This window comes from Ursus americanus, chromosome 17 (assembly GCF_024610735.1).
Source record: "Ursus americanus isolate L20-20 chromosome 17, mUrsAme1.1.p, whole genome shotgun sequence".
Classification (NCBI taxonomy): domain Eukaryota; kingdom Metazoa; phylum Chordata; class Mammalia; order Carnivora; family Ursidae; genus Ursus; species Ursus americanus.
Window position 1 is genome coordinate 24885192 of NC_142143.1, and position 25645 is coordinate 24910836.

General features: G+C 39.9%; 1 protein-coding gene across 1 annotated transcript; it reads left to right on the top strand.

Moving 5' to 3' along the window:
- Window positions 1-975: 975 nt before the first annotated feature.
- On the top strand, window positions 976-23969 carry NDUFA12 (NADH:ubiquinone oxidoreductase subunit A12). The gene is made up of 4 exons (XM_045779801.2): window positions 976-1139; window positions 2009-2091; window positions 4552-4639; window positions 23692-23969. Exons 1-4 carry the CDS (start codon window positions 1054-1056, stop codon window positions 23870-23872), a joined length of 438 nt encoding a protein of 145 aa, XP_045635757.2. The 5' UTR covers window positions 976-1053; the 3' UTR covers window positions 23873-23969.
- Window positions 23970-25645: the final 1676 nt, after the last annotated feature.

Sequence of the window (25645 nt, forward strand, 5' to 3'; positions counted from 1 at the left end):
TGTATATCAGGAACCAGATAGTTGAGTGGAAGTGTCTCTTCATAAAAGAATTGTGGCTAATGAAGAAAAAATGAAATTATTTAGGCAGTGCTCACCAATGTCTCCAAAAAAAATCACAAAAAGTGAAACAAACAGACACCATGTATGCTTCCTGATGGAAAGATATCATCACCTATAAAATATACCCAACAACATAAGAAATAAACACAAATCTGATCAAGCACCTAGGTGTAATTACAAATACATAGGAAATACAGGGGATAGAGGAACACAGGGACACAACAAAATCCAGACTGTAGAACACCCTACTGGAGAAACTGCCAGGTTTTTTTGTCAAATAAATTGGAGGAAAAAAAAGCTTTAAAGCATACTATGTAAAATAGCCACTGGAAAATTAGAAATAATATTCGTTTGCTATCCTTTATTAAAAAATTTTAAGTAACATGCACAATTTAGTTTTCTAATAAATTTTTAAGTGTTGGAAATTTTGAATTTTAACTTTGCAACTAAATCCTTGACAGCAGATACTAACTTTATAGTTTTCTATACCTCCTCCTCGCACTCCTACCTACACAACACTAGTATACGAACTCGTATCGAATGTATTCAATATCATTTGTGCCCAATATTGAATTTGCTAATGGTATCTGGTTTCTAAAGAATCTTGGCGCTAGAAAGGATTTTTCAAGTAGTCTGAGCCATCTAAAAAGATGAGGAAACTGAGGTCCCTCAAGGTGGAACCTCCACCTATGGAAGCCTAATCTATGTGAGCTCTCCACCACACGCTCCGCACTCTAAATAGAGCGCCTAAAAACTTAGTAAAAGTTCACCGTGCCTTCGCTTCCCAGAGAAACTAGCTGAGCGTTCTCCCGCAAACCCTAAAGTGGTCGCGCAGAGGAGCTCCAGCTCTGCGCATGCGTGGAGCCATCCCTGCGTATCTCGCGCGCGTGCGCGAAGGGGAACTTTTTGTGGTCGGTACCGTCCTGCTGAGTGTTCGCTTCCTCCCGGTGCGTTTTGACCGTCGCACCTGGGAGGGTGGGCCTATGGAACAAGATGGAACTCTTGCAGGTCCTGAAACGCGGCTTGCAGCAGGTCAGCGGCCACGGCGGCCTCCGTGGCTATCTACGGGTTTTCTTCAGGTAGGCGGCCAGAGGGCGGCCAGAGCCATGCTCTTGGCCTCTAGGACTATACTTGAGTTAGCTGATTTCTTGGAAGGAGTCCCGGGTTGGGTCCCCTTGGAGACTTCGCAGCTCTTGTCAAGGACAGTCTGCCCAATCTCTGCCCTGCCTCTCCCGGCCGAAGTGCGTGCCCAGGAGTCTCCTTGAGACAGGATCAGAGCCAGCTGTAGAGGCTGTGAGAATCGAGGGCCTGTGGGCTGCACCCCTGCCCGGCTTCCTGGAGAGTAGTGCGCTTTGCCCAACACTCTGACCTTGGGAAAGTTTTTACCTCACTGGCCTTCGGTTTCCTCCTCTGCACAGTAAGGCGTTGGCCGAGATGATCCTAACGGTCCCTACTAGTCCTGACATTCGTTCGTCGAGGAGCAGCATCGTCTACGGAAACCGAATCGGAGACCCAGAATCCAACGAAAGCCTTGGAGACTTTCGAATCATTTTAAGATGAAACACTTTGGCTTCCTGATTTCCTGAGGGTTTTGCTAACTCCTTTGGTTTTGCCTCATGGCATTGGAGTAATAGATAAAAGTAGTCTTGTGATTTGAAGATATTGCATCTATATATTTTGTGTAATTTTAAGCATATCCGTTGAGTTGATCCATCTTTTCTGTGTGTCTACGTGGTACTGGGGGCGACATGAGCAGGAATTCTAGAGCTCTTACCTGAAAACCGCTGGAAGTGTACAACTAGTGACAACTAGTGACCATCTCCAGATCTCCTCATTTTACTAGTCGATGTTTCTGAAAGTTGTTATACTCACTGTATTAAGTTTGTCCTTTGAACAAAGAATCATTCTAAAATGTCTCTCTCTCTTTTTTTTTTTTTTATATTCATAGGGCAAATGATGTGAGGGTTGGTACCTTAGTGGGGGAAGACAAATATGGAAACAAATACTATGAAGACAACAAGCAGTTTTTTGGTGAGTACGGTATTTTTTGGTATAAATAATGACAGTGAGATTAAGACTTGATTTTTTTTTAAATATTTTTTATTTTATTTATTAGAGAGAGCGAGCAGGAGCTGGTGGGAGGAGCAGAGGGAGAGAGAGAAGCAGACTTCCCCGCTGAGCAGGAAGCCCGATGTGGGACTTGATCCCAGGACTCCGGGATCATGACCTGAGTGGAAGGCAGTCGCTTAACCGACTGAGCCACCCAGGCGCCCTGAGACTTGATTTGACTCTGTTTTCCATAATGTACGAAGAGCTTTTTTAGTGACTGTATAACCAACGTACATTTTTTTTAATTTCATGGGATTATGTTATGTATGTTGTTCGTAAGTGGAAATATTTTTACTTGAAACTTATGGGCCATTTTTCCATAGTAGTAAGTTGGATGTTTCTACAGCATTCTTCTTTGAATTTTTGTTTGTCTGTTTTAAATTTAAAAAATTAGCATTTTTTAATGTCAACACAATATTCCACTGTATGAAAGAATCATTCTTTTTTCAAGCACTTCACTATTGATAGATATTTAGATTGCCTTCGGCCTTGTGCTGTTAGAGACAATGCTGCAGTGACTTGGCTTGTAACTACATCCACATTCATTTGTTTAAGTATTGTTAAGAATAAATTCCTGGTAGTAGAATTGCTGAGTCTAAGTCTGTACATTTAAATTTTTGATATATGTGTATTGTGAGATTGTTAAGGCCCCTCTCTGTCATCATGGCCTAATTCTCTGAAATCTTTTCCAGGGTTTTTTCGTCTGCCTTCACATTCCCCTGCCTAATTGGATTGTAGTTTACTTTTAGTTAATTATTCTCAAGATTGATTTCTCTAATAGAAGAAACAAATGTTGAATTTTTTTTTCCCCTGCAAAAAGCTTTATTGTTTCCATCTGGTCTAGGGCCTGGGAGAAGGCTCCAGGATGGTTAAGAACCTGCCTGGGGGCTGCAGGGAGAGACTCGGGCCCTTAATACGAGGGAGATTCCAGAGGGGCCCCTCAAAGGCAGACTCCAGAGGATCCTAGTTGTGCTTGAAAACTCTGTATTTCCTTTAATAGATAAGATCATCTTTAAATAGCATTAGTTGATATTTGTTGATTATGTATTTATCTAGGAAAACTCTATAAAGGGTGCCTTGGTGGCTCAGTTGGTTAAGCATCTGCCTTAGCTCAGGTCATGATCCTGGGGTCCTGGGATCAAGCCCCACATCGGGCTCCCTGCTCCGTGGGGAACCTGCTTCTCCCTCACCGTCTCCCTCTGCCTGCCACTCCTCCTGCTTGTGCTCTCTCATGCACATGTGTGCGCTCTCTATCTCTGTCAAATAAATAAATAAAATTTTTAAAAAATAAGGAAAGTCTATAAAATAAATGCAGATTACTTTTTGTTTATTGGCTTAAAATCCATTATAGGGATGAATTGGGTATTTTCTATTTGTGGGGTAGGGGCAGTAAGGAAGGGGTAGAAAGAATTAATATTTATTATGCACTTTTTGCCCAGTGCTAAACTAGATGTATGCGTGTGATATTTAATTTTCGTAGTGACCTGAAGATGTAGGTATAATCATCCCCCCTTTTTTTTAATATTTTATTTTTAAGTAATCTCTACACCCAGCATGGGGCTTGAACTTACAACCCTGAGATCAAGAGTCTTGTGCTCTACTGACTGAGTCAGCCAGGTGCCTCTATGTTCATCCACTTTTAATAGAGAAACTGAAGCTAATAAAACTTGCCTAAAATCCATTGATAATAAGTGACAAAGTCCCAGGTCTCTGCTCAACTTAAGGACCCAATAGAAACAGTCGTGTAAATTGTAGTTAGGCCCCCAACTATTCCAAATAATTTGTGGAATAAAGAATGCTACCATGTTATTTCGATGACATGAACTGTCTTACTTATCTAACCATCATTTATAATGTTTGCTTATTATGTACAATCACCAATTTCCAAAAGGATCTCTGGTGGTCATTTAAAAATATTTATATGGAAACATATAATTTGAGTATGACAGCTGTGAATATATTTCTCCTGCCCCAGTCTCAGGAAGAGACTGAATACCCTGAACAGCTGGGAACACTTCATAATCTCCCTACGCTCCTCTACTCCCTTGGCAGAAGGACAGGGGAGAACAAGAGTTCTCCACTGTGGGAAATGCCTGAGCCCCGGGGCTCAGTCTTAGTGTAGGGATTTTGCTCTTGTAGCTGCTAGGTTATTGATAAAAGTTTGCCATGTACTTCCTGAGGCTTGCCTCCACTAATATACCCAGGGTGTATTCCTCTAACTTTCCTCTTATGTAAAAGCACATAAAAGTCTTTTATTAATAAAAAATAGTTGTCTTCTTTGATATTATGCAATTATGCTTATTTTTGTTTGTTTTTGTTTTTGTTTTGTTAAGGTTGTCTTTATTTCCTTAAATCTTTATAAATGTTGCTTTTTCCACCCAGGCCGTCACCGATGGGTTATATATACTACTGAAATGAATGGCAAAAACACATTTTGGGATGTGGATGGAAGCATGGTGCCCCCTGAATGGTAAACTAAGTCAACATTTTATTTTATTTGGCTTGGCAGTATTTGTTTCATTACACAAATATTTATTGAATGTCTATTTATAAAACAGTTAGTGGTGTTCTAAAAGCATTTGTCCCGGGGTATGGTGAATGTGTAATAACCCTAAAACTCTGTGTCTTAAACAACAAGTATTTACCTCTCATAGTTTTTATGGGTCAGGAGTTCAGGCAAGACACAGTCAGGATAGCTTATCTCTGCTCCACAGGGTCAGGTAGAAGACTGAGAGGCTGGATACCAGAATCATCTAAAGACTTGTTCATTCAGTATCTGGCAGTTGGTGTTGACTGTCAGCTGAGGGCATAGCTGGGGCGTTAGGTTGGAACACCCTCAGGTAGCCTGGGCTTCCTCAGGCAAGTGCTCTAGAGAGAGCACTTGGCAAAACCCCTGTTGCCTTTACTGCCTTTATTTAGTCTTGGAAACCATCCAGTATCATCTCTGCGTTCCGTTGGTTGAGGCAATTAGAAAACTGTGCCCAAGCTTAATGAAAGAGAACATAGACCCTGTCTCTTAATGGAGGCATGTCAACGTCACATTATATATTGGCATATATAATGATATGGCTGTCTTTGGGGAAAAAAACAGTATGCCACATTATCACCTGGCTGTGGGTGAAAGGAAGAGCAAGAAGAATTCTGACTCTGAATATTTGGCAGTTTGACTTCAAGCAAGTTCCTTAATCTTTCTGGGGCTTAGTTTTCTCATCTGTAAAATGAGAGCCCTCAAATTCCTTAGGTCTCTGAAAACTAATTTTACAATATACCTGTTTTGACATCGAATTCTAAATGCTCTTACTTGACTTATCAAATTTTATATAAAATATTTCAAAGCAAAGTACTCATATCTATTTCATAGCTTGCTAAAATAGTGCCATTTGTTTGATACACAGTTAAACTCTGGATATCTGTTACAGTCAGTCTAGAAAATTTCACCAAAAACCACAAATAAGTGTATGAGGTTAACTGTGACATTTTGTTTTAGTTGAATTTGAGCATCAGAAACAGTTTCGGGCTCCATTGAGTAGAATAATCTCAGAGTATTCACTTCTATTCTGAAGACTCAGAAATCAAGGCGTGTAACATGAGTGAGTGAAGTACAGTGTGAGACAATAGGGAATAGTGGGGACTATAAAGGACTGAAAAGCACATACTCCTTCAAAGAGGACAGCAGTGCTAGTCATCACTCCCAGTTCCATTGGCTGAGAATTCAGCCAGTGGTTTCTAGATATGATTTTTCAAGAGAAAGTGGAAATGTGTATTTCATTGGGAGTTTTCTTGTTTGTTTGTTTTAAGATTTTTTATTTATTTATTTTTGCGAGAAAGAGAGAGCATGTGCACGTGAGCAGGAGCAGGGGAGGGGCAGAAGGAGAGGGAGAAGCAGGCTCCCCGCTGAGCAAGGAGCCCAATGCAGGACAGATCCCAGGACCCTAGGATCATGACCTAAGCTGAAGGCAGATGTTTCACCGACTGAGCTACCCAGGTGCCCCACAGAGGAAAAGTTCTTGAAGGAAACTGAAGGTCTACTCCAGTGAACACAAGAATGATAAGAAAGTGAAACAGCTTTATTGCTGATATAGAGGGTTTTAGTGTTCTGGCTGGAAGATCAAACCACCCACAACATTCCCTAAGCCAAAGCTTAATCCAAAGCAAGGCCCTAACTGTCTCTAATTCTGTGAAGGCTGAGAGAGATGAGGAAGCTGCGGAAGAAAAGTGAAGCTAGCAGAGTTTGGGTCATGAAGTTTAAGAAGCCGTCTCCATGACATAAAAGTGCAAGGTGAGGCAGCAAGTGCTGATGTAGAAGCCGCAGCAAGTGACCCAGAAGACCTAGCTAAGGTCATTAGTGAAGGCGGCTACACTGAAGAGCAGATTTGCAGTGTGCACGGAACAGCCTTTTGTTGGAAGAAGATGCCAGAGGACTCGCATAGCTAGAGGGAAGTTAATGCCTGGCTTTGAAGCTTCAAAGGATAGGCTGGCTCTTTTAATGCAGCTGGTGATTTTCAGTTGAAGCCTGTATTTATTCACTGTTGAGAAAATCCCATGACCCTTAAGAATTATGCTACGTCTCCCTGTGCTCTGTCAGTAGAACAACAAAGCCTGAATGACAGCACATCTGTTTACAACATGGTTTACTAAATATTTTAAGCCCACTGTTGAGACCTACTGCTCAGAGAAAGATTCCTTTCAAAATACTACCGCTTACTGACAATGCACCTGATCACCCAGGAGATCTGATGGAGATGGACGGTGAGAGTCATGTTGTTTCATGCCTGTTAGCACAGCATCTGTGCTCCAGCCCACAGGTCAAGGAGTAATTCTGATTTTCAGGTCTCTTTTAAGAAATACATTGCATAAAGCTATAGCTGCCATAGTAGTGATTGCTCTGATGGATCTGGGCAAAGTAGACTGCAAACCTTCTCAAAAGGATTCACCATTCTAGATGCTGTTAAAAACATTTGTGATTTCATGGGATGAGTTCAAAATATCAGCATTAACAGGATTCCAACTTATTGATCATGGATGGTTTTGAGGGTTCAAGACTTCAGTGGATAAAGTAACTATGGAAGTAAATGTAGGAATAGCAGGAGAACTAGAATTAGCAGCAGAGCCTGAAGATGGGACTGAATTGTGGCAAGTTTATGATCAAGCTTGAACAGATGAGGAGTTGCTTCTCATGGGTGAGCAAATAAAGTAGTTTCTTGAGATGGAATCTACTCCTGGTGGAGATGCATGAAGATTGTTGACATGACAACGAAGGATTTAGAATATTACATAAACTTAGTTGATAAAGCGGTGGCAGGTTTGAGAGGATTAACCCCACAATTTTGAAAGTTTTACTCTGGGTAAATGCTATCAAACAGCATTGCATGCTATAGAGAAATCGTTCGTGAAAGGAAGAGTTAATTAGTGTGACAGACTTCATTGTTGTCTTATTTTAAGAAATTGCCATAGCTACCCCACCGCCCTGGTAGTCAGCAGCCGTCAACCTCGAGGCAAGACCCTCCACCAGTAAAAAGATTAAAACTCCCTAAAAGCTTAAAAAAACAAGCAAAACCCCTCACTAAAAGCTCAGATGATGGGGGGCGCCTGGGTGGCACAGCGGTTAAGCGTCTGCCTTCGGCTCAGGGCGTGATCCCGGCATTATGGGATCGAACCCCACATCAGGCTCCTCCGCTATGAGCCTGCTTCTTCCTCTCCCACTCCCCCTGCTTGTGTTCCCTCTCTCACTGGCTGTCTCCATCTCTGTCGAATAAATAAATAAAATCTTTAAAAAAAAACAAACAACTCAGATGATGGTTAGTATTTTTAGTAATAAAGTATTTTTAAATCAAGGCATATATTGGTTTCTTTTTCTAGACATACTGCTATTGCACATGTAATACGCTATAGTATAGTATCAACATAACTTTTACATGCACTGGAAAACCAAAACACTCATTTGACTTGCTTTATTGCAATATTTGCTTTATTGTGTTAGTCTGGAACCAAACCTGCGATTTCTCTGAGATATGCCTGTGTTGGATTATGTCTTTATAATAAAACTAAGGGGCTCTATAACATCAGAAACCAGCAGCGATGTTACATTTGAGGTTGGATTTTGTGCTTTTTTTATTTGTTTTTTAAGATTTATTTATTTGGGGACGCCTGGGTGACTCAGTCCATTAAGCGACTGCCTTCAGCTCTGGTCATGATCCCAGGGTCCTGGGATTGAGTACCGCATCAGGCTTCCTGCTCGGTGGGGAGTATGCTTCTCCCTCTCCTCTTCCCCACCCTGCATGTGATATCTCTCCCCACCCCCTGACAAATAAGTAAATGAAATCTTTAAAAAAAAAAAAAATACATATACACACACACACACACACACACACACACACACACACACACACACACTCTCCCTGGATTGGAAGCAAATATAAAAAAGGATTTATTTATTTATTTATTTATTTATTTATTTATTTATTTATTTATTTTAGAAAGAAAACGAAGGTGCACACATGAGTAGCGGGGAGGGGTAGAGGGAGAAGGAAAGAGAGGCTCAGGCAGGTGGAGCCCAACACAGGGCTCTGTACCACGACTCTGAGATCACGACCTGAGCCAAAGTCGAGAGTCGGATGCTTAACCCACCGAGCCACCCAGGCACCCCTGTGCTCTTTTTAATGGGCAGTAATAGCCTATGGTTCTGTTAAGGTCTGAGGGACTATAATTTTAGGCCAAGAGCTGTTTACTTTCTCTGAAGGGGCACTTTATATGTCAGGGGCACTATTTGAGTCCCAGGTCTCAAAGTGGAATTTGGTTTTTAGGAGGCAGAGTGTCCTAGTTATTCGTTTAGTTGATTGTTTGGGGGGCAGGGCTGGTCCTGGGAGGATGCCGAAGGCCAGTGAGCTGTCTTGTTCAGATCTCAGATGGACTGAGATCTGTCTCCTTCAAAGCACTCATCTTTACATCAGTGCTCATGGTCTGTATTTTTGGTAGACTGTGAGGTAGGGGCAAGGGGAAACTGATTTAAATTATGTGATGAAACACATTTAAAATGATAAAATAGTAAAAAAATATGAAAAGATAAAAATACTATTCAGCCAAGCAAGTTCTTTTATATGATCTGAGATCACATGAAAAAGGAGGTTCAAAGCTGTAGAAGATAACATCACTCCAGCAGGAGCCTGAGGGCAGTTGAGGATATAAAGCTGAATTTCTTTGTGGAGAGGATCCTCCTAAGGGCTGAGTACCTTTGATGACCCTTGTTTGTAAGGGAAGCTTAAAGTCTTATGATGTAGGGAGAAGTGCTGTTGGACAAGTTTAGCTGTTTGTTTCTCAGACCCCCCTTTGCTGAGTGTAGTACACTGTGGAATTCTAAATTTGTGAATTCTTACGTTTGATCCATGAAAAAATTTGAAGTTGGGTTGATTCATCTTTAATTAGAGAGCCAGGTGTTATCTTACGTATAAAGTAGTGAATAACAAACACAATTTATCATTGTTACTCATTCAAATAACTTTTTATTGCATGCCTACCAGGTGCCAAGAACTATTGTAGGCATTGGGAATACAACAGCAGTACAGCAAAGTTCTTGCTCTCATTGCGGGGAAGGCAGAAAAACAAATGTGTTCCAAAATTTAAGCAATGATAAATGCAGGGAAGATAACATGAAGCTGGCATTCATAAAGGGATAAGGAGTAATGGCAAGGTCTGGTGGCTGTTTTATTTGGAGCTTAGGGAAGGATTCTTTGAGGAACTGATATTTGAAGAGGGGAGGGAACAAGCCAGAGAAGGGGGGGATGGTAAGAGCTCCAGGCAGCAGGAACCACAGGGCAAAAGCCTGTGAGATTTATTTACTTGTATTCAAAGAACAGCAATATGGCCAGTTTGGCTGGAAGTGAAGGAGTGAAAGGAAGATTTTAGGTAATGAGGTAGGAGAAATAGCTAGAACCCAGATCATGTAGATGTGCGGAGCCATGGTTTTTTGCCTTTTTTTCTAAGTTTCTTTGAAAGTCACTGGAAGGTAAAGTAGGATGTGATCGGTTTTACAATTTTTTAAAATTGGGAACAGTCTGAAACTTTCTGAGAAGTTACAAGTATTTGAATCATTTCAAAGTAAGTTGCCAAAGGGATGACCTGAATACTCAAGTGTGTAATTCTTATAAACAAGGATATTCTATGTAACCACAGTTTATCCATCAAAGGCAGAAAATTAACAGTGGTTTACCACCGCTGTCTAATCGTCAGATCCCATTCCATTTTCAGCACTTTGCCGACAAGGTCTTCTATTGCCAGAGATGTAATGGTGCATTTCATACGGATCTCATTCCTCTCTAGTCTCACTCTAGATTTGTTCCTTAGCTTTCCTAGATTTTCATGATCTTTATACTTCTGAAAATTACAGGCCAGTTATGTTGTAGAAAGTCCTTCAGTGTGGGTCCATCAGTCCAGTCTCATGACTAGATTCAGACTTCGTATCTTCAGCAGGAGTATCACAGAAGCCGTATCATGTTCGTATTACGTTCTACTAGGTGACACCCTATTTTGATTTGTCCCATTAGTGATAAGTTCTCTCAGTTGGATAATTCAGGGTGGTTTTTCCTTTCTAAAGTTTTGGTGATTCTGCCAGGTTTTTCCTTTCTCAAATTTTCCCTTTGCAATTAATTAGAATTTTGTGTAGAGGTACTTTGAAGTTATATAAGTATCCCATTACTCATCAAACTTTCAGTCTACCCATTTATTTATGTCCATATGAACTCCCCTTTTATAATGGGTTGTAATTCATCAGTATACTTGTTCCATCCATCCGTCTATCTGTTTATCTGTCTATCTGTCTGTTTATTTAGTCATTCATTTATTTATTTATTTTCCCACTCCACCTATTTTGCTCATCGCCTTATCTTCTTCTCTGGCAACCAACAGTTTGTTCTCTGTATTTATGGGTCTGTTTCTGCTTTCTATTTTTTTGTTTTGTTTTTTATATATTTTTTATGTTTGTTATATGTGAAATCATATGGTATTTGTTGTTCTCAGTCTGACTTATTTCACTAGGCACAATACCCTCTAGTCCATCCATGTTGTCACAGATGGTGAGATCACATTCTTTTTTATGAGTGAGTAATATTCCTCTGTATCTGCATACCACATCTTTATCCTTTCATCTGGGGGTGGGCACTTGAGTTGCTTCCGTATCTTGTCTATTGTAAATAATGCTGCAGTTAACATAGGGGTGCATATATTTTTTTGAATTAGTGTTTTCATTTTCCTTGGATAAATACCCGTTAGTGGAATTACTGGATCATATGGTAATTATATTTTTAATTTTTTGAGTGACCTTCATACTGTTTTTCACTATAGTTGCATCAGTTTCATTCCCACCAACAGTGCATGAGGATTCCTTTTTCTCCTCACTGACACTTGTTATTTCTCATCTTTTTGTTGCTAGCCATTCTGACAGCTGTAAGTTGATATCTCATTGTGGTTTTGATTTGCATTTCTCTGATGATTAGTGATGTTGGGCAGCTTTTCATGTATTTGTTGACCATCTGTATGTCTTTGGAAAAATATCAGTTCAGGTCCTCTGCCCGTTTTTTGTTTTTTTTTTAAGATTTTACTTATTTATTTGTGGGACAGAGAGATCGCAAGCCGGGGGGGGGGCGCAGAGGGAGAAGCAGACTCCCTGCCAAGCCCAACAAGGGGCTCAGTCCCAGGACTCTGAGATCATGTCCCGAGTCAAAGGCAGCCACTTAACAGAGACATCCAGGCGCCCCTGCCCATTTTTTAATCAGATCATTTGGGGTCTTTTGGTGTTGAGCTGTATATATTCTTTATATATTTTGGATCTTAATCCCTTATTCGATATATCATTTACAAATATATTCTCCCATTCTCTAGGTTGCCTTTTTGTTTTCTTGATGGTTTCATTTGCTGTGCAAAAGCTTTTCATTTTGGTGTAGTCCCAGTAGTTTAATTTTGCTTTTGTTTCCCTTGTCGAAGGAACATGTCCATAAATATGTTGCTAAGGGCAATGTCCAAGAGATTACTGCCTATGTTCTACTGCTTATGATTATTGCCTATGATTTATATTTTTTTCAAAGCATCTCTGCCATTGCTGTGAAGAATGAGGAAGGGGGCAGTATGGAAACAGGCTAATCACTTAGGAAGTTGTTGTATGTATTGTCTGGGCAGGAGATTTTGGAGGCTGGAAGGTGCTAGTGATGCAGGTTGAGTTTTGGGGTATTAATTATCCATTACTGTATAACAGATTATCCCAAATTTAGCTTAAAACAATAAACAGTATCTCACAATTTCTGTGGGTAAGGAATTGAGTGCCACTTAGCCAGATGCCTCCAGTTTAGGACCTTTCACAAGGCTGCACTCAAGATACCATTTGCGGCTGCAGTCACCTCAGGGTTTGACTTGGGAAGGATCCACGGCCAAATTCATTCACATGGCTGTAGGCAGACCAACAGGATCTGCTTCTGTGCTCACTCCTGTGGGCCTCTCCACAAGGCCATCTCTGGATGTGGCTTCCTGAGAGCAAGTAAAGAGATCACCTGAGATGGAAGCGACAGCCTTCTGTGTGTGAGTAGTTTTCTTCTCTTTCTTTTTTTTTTTTTTTTATAAGATTTATTTGTTTTAGAGAGAGAGCAGAGGGAGGGGCAGAGGAAAAGGGAGAGAATCCTCAAGCAGATTCCCTGCTGAACGCAGAGCCCCATGCAGAACTCAATCCCAGGACCCTGAGATCATGACCTGAGCCGAAACCAAGAGCTAGACACTAAACCAACTGACCTACCCAGGTGCCCCTCTTTTCTTTTCTTTTTTTAATTGAAGTGTAGTTAACACAGTATATGTTAGGCCACAGTCTTTCTAAAACCTAATCTCAGAAGTGACATTCTACACTTATGCTACATTTTAGTTATTAGAAGTGAGTCAGTAAATGCAGTCCATACTCATGGAGAGAGGATGAAAAGGGAAAAAAAATTTCAGTCTTCTCCTTCCTTAGTAGGGAAAAACCCCGTTCTTCTCTATTGTGTGTTTCTCTTGTGAGTCTCCTTTATTATTTGTACAAAACTCTTCACTTCTGACACTTCTGGTCACCAAATGTGTAGAGATTTTACCCCACAACGACAAGTAAGTCTCTGAGACCAGTTGGGTGTCCTACAGTTTAATCCATCTTTGACACTGTCTACCCTGGAGATAGCTTGCATCGGATCCCACAGGTAAGGTTCACTTCCCACAAGACTTCGCTCCTCTACCTCTCGTCCAGATGCCACTCACAAGCCCAGGTTAGCACCTGTGCTTCTGACAGTCAGCTATAGGTTGGCCAGGAAGTTAGGGGCTGAGGCCGAAAATTCCAAGCTTTTGATCATGACTTGGTCTTTCTGGTGACGAACCTCATGCAGGACCATCCAGGAGCCTACCCAGAGTCACCTTATTAGAGCAAGAGATGCTCTTACTGCTCTTATTACTTAAGAATTTATAAGGGTTTTAGGAGCTCTGTGTCAGGGTCAGAGTCAAAGACAAATATTAAAATAGTAGGTGCTCCTAGTGTTAGCACTAGGAAATTACGAGAGTTTTAGGAGCTTTGTGCCAGGAGCTGGGTGTAGAGACCAGTATATACATTTTCTATTATCTCACAGAGGATTATACAAGGATGTGTATACCAAGAGTCTGATCATGGAGGTCATGTTAGAGGCTGCCTACCACAAGGATATATTTTAAAGTAAGACAGAGGATTTGCTGATGGATTAAATTTTGAGAGAAAAGAAAGTCAAGGATAACTTCGAGATTTTTGACCTGAACTACTAACGGTATAATTTATTGAGATGAGGAAGACAGGGTAGGATGGGGAAAGCAAAACTGGAAGACATAATCAAGAATTCTACTTTTTCTATGTTAAGTGTGAGGTGCCTGTTAGCGAAGTGGGGATGGTGGGTAAACAGATACACACTGGTCTTTAGGTCAAAATAGAAGGTTTATGATGGAGATAGGACTTCATTGTAATTTTACCTAGTATACTATACAATTTAACTTCATGAATTGTGGGCAAAAGGGTTAAGTGAATCTGATCTTCCATTAAATGCCTAACTTTGTTACCCTAGAAACCAGATAAGATTGTATCAGCTACAGTAGTCCCTCCTTATCCACGGTTTTGCTTTCCGCGGTTTCAGTCATCCCTGGTCAGCCATGGTTTGGAAGCACATGATCCTCCTGATGTATGGTCAGAAGGTTGATAGTGGCCCGACACTACGTCACAGTGCCTATGTCATTCACGTCATCACAAGAAGGTTGAGAACAGTACAGTAGTATTTTGAGAGACCCGGGGAGGGGGGGAACTATAGTCACACAACTTTTATTATAACATATTATAATTGTTCTATATTACTATTAGTTATTGTTGTTGGTCTCTTACCATGCCTAATTTATAAATTAACCTTTATCACAGGTATGTATGTATAGGAAAAACATAGTATATATAAGGTTTAGTACTCCCTGCAGTTTCAGCTATGCACTGGGGATCTTAAAACTTAACCCCTGCAGGTAAGGGGGGACTACTGTACATTGCTAGATTACACTGATCTTTAATTGGTAAATTGCATCTGATGAGAGGAATTGCAAATGCCTGATGAGTTAGCTGTGTTTGGGCTTCCCTGAGTATTGCTCTCAGAACTGGTACGTCCTTTGTGAGAATGGGAATCCTGAAGCGATGCAATGGAGTTGTTACTGGAGATGTTAGCTTTTGTGGAGCATGAAGCTTTTAAGTTAGGGTAGCTCCTGCACCTGACATGGCTCTCATCTCCTTTGAGCCTTTGCTTTGTCACCTAGGGAGACAAAAAAATCATCATAATAATCGGTCCTGGATGGCTGGGTGAGCAGCTGCCACTGGCAGGAACTACTGCAAAGTCTCCCAGTGAGAGGAACACCCTGTGTTGCCCACCTGGCAAGCTGTGGTTCCTGTCCTCCGTCTCTCTGAGTCGCTGGTGCCAGGGATGGCCTGTGATGGTATATGAATCTGTTCAGTAGCTACATAATCTCACCTAGAGAAGAATTCCTTCCAGAAGTGTGAAGTGTTGGGACACCTGGATGGCTCAGTCAGTGAAATGTCAGTGTCTTGATTTCAGCTCGGGTCATGATCTCTGGGTTGTGAGACTGAGCCCCACATCGGGCTCTGTGCTAGGTGTGGAGCCTAAGATTTTCTCTCTCTCTCTCTCCCTCTGCCCTTTCCCTCCCCTCTGTCACTCTTAAAAAAAAAAAAAAAAGTGTCAAGTATTTTTTATAGAATCAGGGAATTTCTTTAATAAACTTCTGTAGTTCACATAATGTTCCCTAATCTTGTGGGAATATTAGAAATCTTCTGGGGTGGGGGGGAGAAATCTTGTGGGAAAATGAGTTCATTTTATTTATCTCATTGCAAGGCTTTCATTTCTTTGACTCTGTCAGCAGCCAGTAAGGCCACTAGGTCTACCAGTAGGTAGAAGGGGTATGTGCTGATGCAGATGTCTGGAATGGGCTGTGGAGCTACATGTACTTTGAAAATAAAAAGCATACTGCCTAGAACCTAGCACAGTACTCAGCTTACAAAAGATTATTCAACAGATATTTATTAAGCATCCCACTATGTGTCAGGCACTGATGGGTTTATAGATTCACAATGATAAGCAAAATACATGGTGCTTGCTACCTTGGAGTTTACAGTACCTTCATTTTCTTATCAAAGTTCTAATCTCTTACAGGATCAGCAGTGAGATCTTAATTTCTTTTTCAGGAGTTTATATTAACTTAATTTGATTGAGCAGAATACTCAAAAAGTATTTCAGTAGATTACAAATAGTGTTTTATACTACTTCTGATTGTCCTTAATTTTATCTTTGTTTTAAATTAGCTAATTTCCACCATCTATATAGTAATGAATAAAAGTCTTTATTTTCATTTTATGGTAGTTAGCTTTTGCATAGAATTAGTGACTGATAAACCAAGTAAGTAATTAGTATCTACATGAAATTTGACAAGATAAAATGTTCAGAGCAATTGGTGGAAAGTTTGGGCTCTTTTATGCATTATAGTGTAAAATTACTGTTTCTACTTATATCAGGAGAAACAAAGATGCTTTTTTGTCGTTTGAAGTATTGGAACCCTGAATCCTTTAAATCAAGTTAAAACAAATATGGCTTGCCTAGATTTTTCTCTACCGTGTATACACTTTTTTCCCACTTGGTGGCACCTTATGTTCATTTCTTTTTTTTTTTTTTTTTTTTTTTTTTAAAGATTTTTATTTATTTATTTGACAGAGATAGAGACAGCCAGCGAGAGAGGGAGCACAAGCAGGGGGAGTGGGAGAGGAAGAAGCAGGCTCATAGCGGAGGAGCCTGATGTGGGGCTCGATCCCAGAACGCCGGGATCACGCCCTGAGCCGAAGGCAGATGCTTAACCGCTGTGCCACCCAGGCGCCCCACCTTATGTTCATTTCTAAGTAACATCTTTTCTCTCTCAGTGTAGTACAGCCAGTTTCTCCTTGTATATTGATTTTTCTTACTAAGATTAATGGTTAAATTACTGAAGTAATATAAATACATTCTTTTAAAAATAACAGCATATGTTGAAAATTTCCCTTTTTTAACAGAAAATAATTTTGTTCTTGAAGATTTTTCAAGGGCCATGGTGAAATTAAATGTTTTGCTCTTGTGAGAACGCCTTTTCCTTGTGATCAGCTTTTTTTCAGTTAGCATATGATGTTCTAGATGCCTTTGTAGAAAAGTGGGGTACAAGTAGGGAGATAGCTTGGGGGTGGTAGGAATCAAGGATGTTTCAGAGGTTTTGAGTCTGAGAGGTTGGATAGATGGTAGTACCATTTCTTGAGATGGAGGACTGGGAGAAGGGTAGGATGGGGAGTGGAGGATTCCACTCAGAAACCTCTTTTTTGGATGTAGTAAGTTTGAGATACCTGTCAGCGAATAAACATGTCAAGTGAACAGCCAGGTATATATATCTGGAGGTTAGGACAGAAGTCAAGCTAGCAAAGAAGAATGAGAAGTAGCTAGCAAGGTAAGAAGGAAGGCAAAAGAGAATAGCATTTCAAAAATTTAGATAAGAAAGCTAACCGTATTCATTGTTGCTGAGAGATTACATAGGATAAGAAGTGTCCATTTGATTTGGCAATATGAACTTCATTGACTCTAAATGGAATTTGTTCTCAAGAATGTGAGAGATCATGGGGTGCCTGGGTGGCTCAGTTGGTAGAGCATTTGACTCTTAATTTTGGCTCAGGTTGTGATCGGAGGGTGTGGGATGGAAACCCTGGCTCCACATTGAGAGTCGGCTTGAGGGTTATCTCCCTCTCCATCTGCCCCTCCTACTGCCCTCATGCGCGTGCTCTTTCTCTCAAATAAATAAATAGATAAATCAATCAATCAGACAATCTTAAAAAAAAAAAGTGTGAGAAATCAGGGGCGCCTGGGAGGCTCAGGGGGTTGAGGGTCTGACTTTTGATCTCCACTCTGATCTTGATCTCAGGGTTATGGGTTCAAGCCTCATGTTGGAGAATGTGAGAGATGAGAAAAATTTGAAGAATCTGTCAGGGATCAGGGATCATCTACATATCCCCCTGAGAGTCAACCACTGTCAACATTTGGCATATTTCCTTTAGTCCTTTTAAATAATTTTTTATGTAGTAGTTCATAATCATTCAAGGTTTTTTTTTCTCTTAGTATTATAAGCAATTTTCCATGTTATTAAAACAATCTGTACAATCACTTAATTTTTTTTTCTAATTATAAAAATGTACAATTGTTACAGAAAACCTGGAAAATCCAGAAATACATGAGGTAGAAACAAAAATTCTAATTCCTTGGGCGCTTATGTGGCTCAGTCAGTTAAACATTTGCCTTCTGCTCAGGTGATCCCAGGGTTCTGGGATTGAATCCCACATTGGGCTCCCTGCTCAGTGGAGAGTCTGCTTCTCCTTTTCCCTCTGCCCCTCCCCCCTGTTCATGCCTCTCTCTCTCTCTCAAATAAATAAATAAAATCTTAAAAAAAAAAAAAAAAAGCAAAACTCTAATTCCTTGGCCCAGAAACAAGCACTGTTAATATTTCATTCATTGATTGAATGACTATTTGAGGATCTGCTTTTGAATAGGGAAGAAATATTTTGAAAGGATCACAGTGTAGAGAACAGATTGTAATTTATTAATCATACCCTCAGAAGGTTCATGATTATAAATAACTATATATAGATATGTGTATGTGTATATATACATATATCTTTATTATATGTAATATTTTGTTTGCTCTCCCCCTCTTCTCATTTAATGTTACAGACTTTCTCCCATTTCACTAAATATTCTTCTTGTCAGTTTGAGATTTTTTAGTGTCTGAGAAGCTTTTGATGTATAAAGGACTAATGGAAATTTGGGTTTTAAATTAATACGCTGTTTATTACAGCTGCAATTTTTATTATCACAGTTCTTTTTTTGTTTTTGTTTTAATTCCAGTATAGTTAACATACAGTGTTATATTAGTTTCAGGTGTACAATATAGTGATTCAAAACTTGCATACGTCACCCCGTGCTCACCACACCTCCCCTCTGGTAACCATCTGAGTGTTCTCTATTATTAAGAGTTACAGCTGCAGGGACCCCTGGGTGACTCACTCTGTTAAAATGTCTGCCTTTGGATCAAGTCATGATCCCGGAGTCCTGGGATCGAGTCCCGCATTGGGTTCCTTCCTCAACGGTGAGCCTGCTTCTCCCTCTGTCTACTCCTCCCCCTGCTCCTGTGTGCACGCGCGCTCTCTCTCTCTGACAAATACATAAATTGAATCTTAAAAAAAGTTATAGCTGCAATTTTTAAAACCTGGTTGTTCTTAAGCCTTGAGGTCCAGTTTATAAATAGGATAACAAGATTAGTAAATTGAACATTTTTGCATAAAAATAAACAATTATTTTCTTTTGTTTGATGAATGCTTGATAAATTCTAATGGAAAGGATTAAAATCTCCTAAACAATTGTCTTCATTTGCAAGTTTAGTTAATTACATTCCTTTCAACATTTTAGGTCACATTTATAAATGTAGCATATTTTATTTTATTCAATATCTTCAAATGCCCAATATATATAGATGAATAGACCTATCAAGCAGAATGTTCCTAAGCTCTTAGATGACTCATGTTTAGCCAAGCCAGAAACTTAAGGGTCATCCTCACAAGTCTTCCTAATATCCAGTCTGTCAGCAGGTTCTTTGTGCTTAATTTCTGAATAGGTCCCACATCTGATCATGACCTCTATCACGATTACTCTGGTCCAAGTCACAGTTCTCTCTTTCCTGAAACAGCAACTTTTTTTTTTTAACTTTTAATTTATTTGTTTTTTTATTTATTGAGAGAGAGAGAGAATCTTGAACAGTCTCAGTCTCATGACCCTCAGATTATGACTTGAGCCGAAACCTTATCCTTTAATCTTGTTTGCAGAGTTTTAAGACATAGACATTTCAGTTTCTGTGTAATAGAAGTACACTTTTTTTTTTCTTTATGGCTTTTTGCTCTTAATGTTAATCTTAGAAGTGGTTCTTCACATTTTCTAAATATCACTATATCTTATGAATATAAATACTTACGTTGTATTGAGCATTATTAATCTGTCTGGAATCTATTTTGATATATGGTTTAGGAAATCTAACTTGATTTTTTTTTCAACAAAATTAATCATTTTGTTGAGAAATACTTAGTTTCCCCAATAATTTGATATGCCAGGCTTACAAGAAAAGAAAGAAAGAAAGCAAGAAAGCAAGCAAGCAAACATCTGAAACATGAACATTATGGTCAGAAGCCAGCCTTGATTCCCAAAATTAATAATGTATATTATCCAAGGAGAAGAAAGATTCAAAACTGCCTAGATTTTTATTACTGTTATTTGCTGTTATTTAGTAAGATTTTATTTCTGGGGATTTTCTGAAAGGGAAAATTAAACTTTCTTTGTTTTTAATAACATTTTTTAATTAAATGAATCTTTATTTGAAAAATATTATCTTAAAATTACGATGCTATTTCTACTTGAATAGGAGCAGTTGTAGCTCCAATTAAATAACAGTAGCTAAACCAAAAAGAGATAAATCAAAAATTACTTTATACAGGTGTGCCATGGTTGTAGGTGTTCAGGACCTGGCTGCTGTGAGCTGAGTCAGACTTGCAGGTGACTCCAGATCCTGGGCCCTCAGAGGATGACCATCCTCCTTCCTGGAAGGACTGATGGTCAAAGGGATCCCCTGACACTTCTGGGCCTCTGGGGGCTATAGGTGGAGTAACAGGAGTAAAAGGACCACTTGGGAAAGGCTGGAAGTTGGGCTCCATGTTGGCCAACATTTGCTTGTTGTGATCATTTTCTTTTCTTAGCTTCTTGAGTTTTCTGTCCATCAGCACAATTGCCATACAGCTTTCTTGGGCTCTTTTCTCTTGGAAGAGGATCTTTCTGTAGTAGGAAGTGTTTCTCTCTAGTTCTTTGCCCCTGTGTTCCGCCATCTTCTTATAGAGGTTGTGAATCTAATATGTGGAGTTCATGTTTCTACACATGTTGGGGAAGTTTCTTCGTTTCTAAGCAGTGTATTTCTTCCTCAGATAATTTTCCCTGAAGTTGGCGTGACATGTTCTTAATGTAATTTGAAGCTTCAGCTGCTGAATCTCACTTTCAAGCTGTGAATTTTCATGCTGCAAAGATGCTTCCTCAGTTTGGTGGCTTGTTTGTCCTGTAAGCTCTTCATTCATTTGCTTTTGTTCCCACAATTTTCTGGTTATTTCTTGATTTTCCTCTTCAGAGCTTTGAAAGGATCCATTGAAGTCAGCATCATCAGTGATACGCTTCAGATCAGCTTATTCTAATAGACAAGGTCATTGCCATTTTCTGCTTCACTCTTTTGCTCAACTTCCCAGTTCATGTGATGCAAGTGTGATCTCTAAGGAGATAAGGCAAGGGGATGGTCTTCAGCAGGTTTTCAGCCATTGATACTAATTGCTGACTTTATCTTTCAGTTCCTATTAACCCAGGTGTCCCGAATATTTTAATTTCTTTAATTTCCTATTAGGCTATTTTATTCTTCACAAATAAATCCCTCCATTTTGCACTTTGAATGGTGGACAACCTCACACTGAGGGACTACCTAAGCGAAGTATATTTTCAAAGAAGGGGAATGTCTTCCTTCCCTGTTCGTTGACTACTCTTCCTCTTAAACAGCTGAAAATAGGGTCAGCCACTGGTGGGATTTATTTCCATTTGAGTTATGTTGTAATTGTGATTTTAGTATCTTTGTTTTCAGTTATTTCAACACACTACAATATATTTGAATACTGGGTTTTTCTAGAATGTAATATATTTTCATTATTTCCCAAAATGTAATATATTTTCTTTATAAATATTGATCTCTTTTGGACTTATAACTTTTTCCCTTTCTGTCAGTTTTCTCACTTGTATTTGCACTGATTTTACCATCAAGTTTAGGCAGTTTTATATTTTGTCCTTTAAGATATTAAAGGTGGTGTAAAATTGAAGTGGGTTTAATGCCAGCTGGAACATAGTTTTCTAGACAATGCTGTTAAGCTTGGTGTCTTTAATTTATTGGAATAAAAATGACACAGCTGAGTGCGCCTGGCCGGCTCATTTGGTGGAGCATGGGACGCTTGATCTCAGGGTTGTAAGTTCAAGCCCCACTTTGGGTGTAGAGATTACTTAAAAATTAAAAAAAAAAATTTTTTATGACCCAGCTGAAAATTTGTTTTGCCAAAACTCTTTGGTGTGGAAACCTAAAAGGTATGATTTATTTAGCCTTTGTTTAACAACAACAGCAGAGGGTAACATCGGCCTAGCAGATTATAAACATTTTCTTGTTTCTTATAGCTCTTTATACTGCCATCATGAGAATAAATTATCGCTTATTCATTCCTTGACTCTTGCCTGTAGCCTTGCTGGATAAACATTTTCAGATTTTATGTATCATGGTAAAAAATATTTTTAGTTTTCTTAAGCATTTTCTATTTCTCCATGAGATCTACATTCCCTCACTTAAGTAACTGAACAAGCATATATGAAATTTGGACTCTGATTCCTTAAATATCATTTTAACCTTCAAGAGTCTTGACAGCAATTATTTGAATAAATTTTTCTATTTTATTCAGATAAGTTAGTTACTTAAGCTGCCTTGACAAGGTAACAGTTAAATATTTCTGCTGTGCCTTAAGCTTAAATAAAGCCCCTGATAAGTATCAACCTTGGTTTTGACAACTGATCCCTCCTTTGAGTGGCTAGTGGAGCCTGTCTCACCGCCATCATCTCAGAGGTTCAGAGCTCATGTTCACAGTCGAGGTTTATTGGTCCAGGTCACTTTCGCTAATCCCGTTTCTGCTGGAGGATATAAGAGAGACGCCAACCCAGTGTGCACAGAAGTCTTCATTCTTTATTATATTAGCTGATCATGATAGGTCTTTAGACACAAATGCAGCAACAGTAATAATAATTTATCTCCTCTCTTCTTGGTTTTAGCCAATTACCTAGCTATATCTATCAATTACTGCTAGCAAATATTCTTAAACTTAAATAGCATCATAAACTTCTCATTAGCTTTATTCTTAGTTATTTTACTGAAATCTCCTCCACTTGCCCTTTTCTCTATAGCTGGGAAGTCCCCCTTTTTTTTTCTTGGAGCCACATTTCTCTGCTTGTTGCCTCCTCTCAACGCCGTTTTCCCATAACAGCAGCCTGTCTTGTGAGCTCCCAGCCTTAGAGGATCTGGTATGAATTCTCTCCCTACTTCCTGTCCCTCAGTGGGGCTTCCTACTTAGTTCCACTCTTTGTCCGTTGGACTTTATTCCTTCTTTCTCTGCCATTAGCTGCAGCATCATTGGTCTCTTTCTACTCCATGTACCTGTCCTTTGAAATTTAGTTGTGAAACATTCAAAACTGAAATACTTGTGAACTTTAGACTGTGATTTAATGTTTTTAATATAACAAAATCATCGCATATAAGCTTGAATTTAAGATGCTAGCAGAGACCTCTTCTTCGGCAGGAGCTTTGTTCAGTTTTCAGCTAGAGCTTCACCACCAGAGCAGCCTGAGCCTTCTGCAACTGCAGAGCAGCCTCTAGCATCTGTCGCAGTGCTGTATTCATCAGCTCTGAAATACCTTCTTACATCTAGAATTAGGATACTATTTTAATCAATAGTAGCATGAGTTAATTGGCAGCATTTTTGTCTTAGAGATACATAAAATAATGTATATCTTAAAATTGCTAGTGTCCTCCAGATACAGTAACAATAAAAGCAAGAGCTAACATTGTCAAGTACCTAGTGTGCGCAGGAATTTTTCTAGGTGCATTTAATCCTTATGCCATCCTTCAGAAGTCAGGATGCTCAGATGGAAAAGCTAAAGCATAGCAGTTCAGCTAGTAAGTGAGGGAGCTGAGATTTGAGCTCAACCCACAGACTAGCCCCCAGAACTGCCCGCTTAGCCCTCCTCCCACCACACTACTCTGCCTCTTGTAACTGCCTTTCTTTTCCTCTTTAAGGCATCGTTGGCTTCACTGTATGACCGATGATCCTCCAACAACAAAACCACCTGTTGCTCGTAAATTCATCTGGACAAACCATAAGTTCAATGTGAGTGGCACTCCAGAACAATATGTACCTTATTCTACCACTAGAAAGAAGATTCAAGAGTGGGTCCCACCTTCAACACCTTACAAGTAACGACACTGGAAAACAGTTTGAACATGTGAAATGTGGGCTCTTCATGCAATTGCACTTTTACTGCTTACTGTTCACTTGATTAAAATTGTTTAAGCAATGTCTTTTGTGCCTTTTTGCCCTTACCTTTACCATTCATGAACTGTAAAATAGAGGCTGACAAACATGGGTCATTGAAGTAGACTTCTGTTGGGGTGGTGCCAGGTTTACAGCCCCCCTTTGCTGCTGTGGTCTTGTCTACACTTCATGACTTGGCCTCACACAGCTGACGAGAGGGGAGGACCTAAAGCCGAGCTGAGCCAACAGATTGTCTTGTGGGAATCTGAAACGCAGATGGAGGGACACAGAGACTAAGAGTCAGCAGAGCTGGATGGCTTTTATGGTAGCTCTCTAAGGAGGAGGTTATCAGAGATTTCTTATTTCCTTAGTTTTGGTTCTTTCGCAATTTATTTGGACCCGTGAACTATCCCAGGATCCATTCCAATATATTCTTATTTCCTTAAGCTAACTAAGGTCATTGATTCAGTTGTTGTTGTGTTGTTGTTGTTGTTGCTTGCAAACAAAAGAACTTTAATACCCAGATTGGTTCCAGAGAATGGGTTTTAGGCAAAAGACCTTCAGGGAAATGTGGGATCTCCGGAACTGGTTGTGTCTGGGGGGGCGGGGAATGAAAGACAATGCAACACCCTTCTGTATTCTGGATGGAAAACTAGCAGCTTCAGTGATCAGACAGCATATCAGGCTACATTGCCATTAGTTTCCATGAGCCCCTGAGAAGGCGGCCTTCGGACACTGGTTAGCAGCCACCATAGGACAATTTAACGGTGTTGGGGAAAAAATGCTAGGATTATGGAACCAGACGGTTGCCTTCAAGAGCACTGGATAGCTTACAGGAGAAAATGAACTTCAATTCCCAAATCTCAGCTCAAGACATTGAGTAAAACTCAGGGCATTTATATGACTTTTTAAAACTCCTTAGGTTCCTTATATGAAAATTAAGAGATAGAACTGACTGACTATTGGTATAAGAGACATCTGGAAGAAGCTAGAATATCACTGACTACACATCAGGGTTACCTGGGGTGTTTTGTTTGTTTGTTTTTAATAAAGAGGTCCAAGTTACTAAATCAGCATCTCTGAGGGTAGGATCCCAGCACCAGTATTTTTTAAAGCTCCCCACTCTCTTCCCCACCTGATGAATTCATTTGCAGCCAAGGTTGTGAACTATTGAGCTAAAGAAATCAATACACCAAGCATTCTTCTGAAACATTCTCGGATCCTAAGACACAAAAGTTTGCTCACGGCCTCACTGCTGAGGCCTCACTCTCCTCACTTAGCTGGATGGGGTTAAATTTGGTGCCCTCGGGAGATAACTGTATTCATTGTGTTATGTTGGACAGTTTGCTGATTGATTAACAAAGAGCAGAACCAAGCACTAAAAGCTGGCCTGTGCTAGATTGGGATTTCCTGTGCTCTGTCCATCCGCCACTTCACTAACTTCTCTGTGAGGGCCCGAAATTGGCTTTCTAATCCCATTAGGAATAGATCAGACTTGTGAGCAATTAGAAGTTCTGTCCGGGCTGCTTCGCTTTCTGGGTCAGATATGCTGGAGGTTCATCTGTTAGAAGAAAGTGTGTGTTGTCCTTATGGAGAGGGAGGTTAGAAAGAGGTGATAATTAGGAAATGATCGGAGCTGCAGCAATCTCTGGCTGTGGTGAAGTAATCTGAGGGCCTCTAGGTATGAGAGCACCAGGTGTCTTAGATCTGAACCTGATT

What these genes read in the sequence shown, in the direction of transcription:
- NDUFA12 (XM_045779801.2), top strand. Translation starts at nt 1,054, where the DNA reads ATGGAACTCTTGCAGGTCCTGAAACGCGGCTTGCAGCAGGTCAGCGGC. An exon ending in TATCTACGGGTTTTCTTCAG is followed by an intron (nt 1,140 to 2,008) that starts GTAGGCGGCCAG and finishes TTATATTCATAG; the next exon opens with GGCAAATGATGTGAGGGTTG. An exon ending in AGCATGGTGCCCCCTGAATG is followed by an intron (nt 4,640 to 23,691) that starts GTAAACTAAGTC and finishes TTCCTCTTTAAG; the next exon opens with GCATCGTTGGCTTCACTGTA.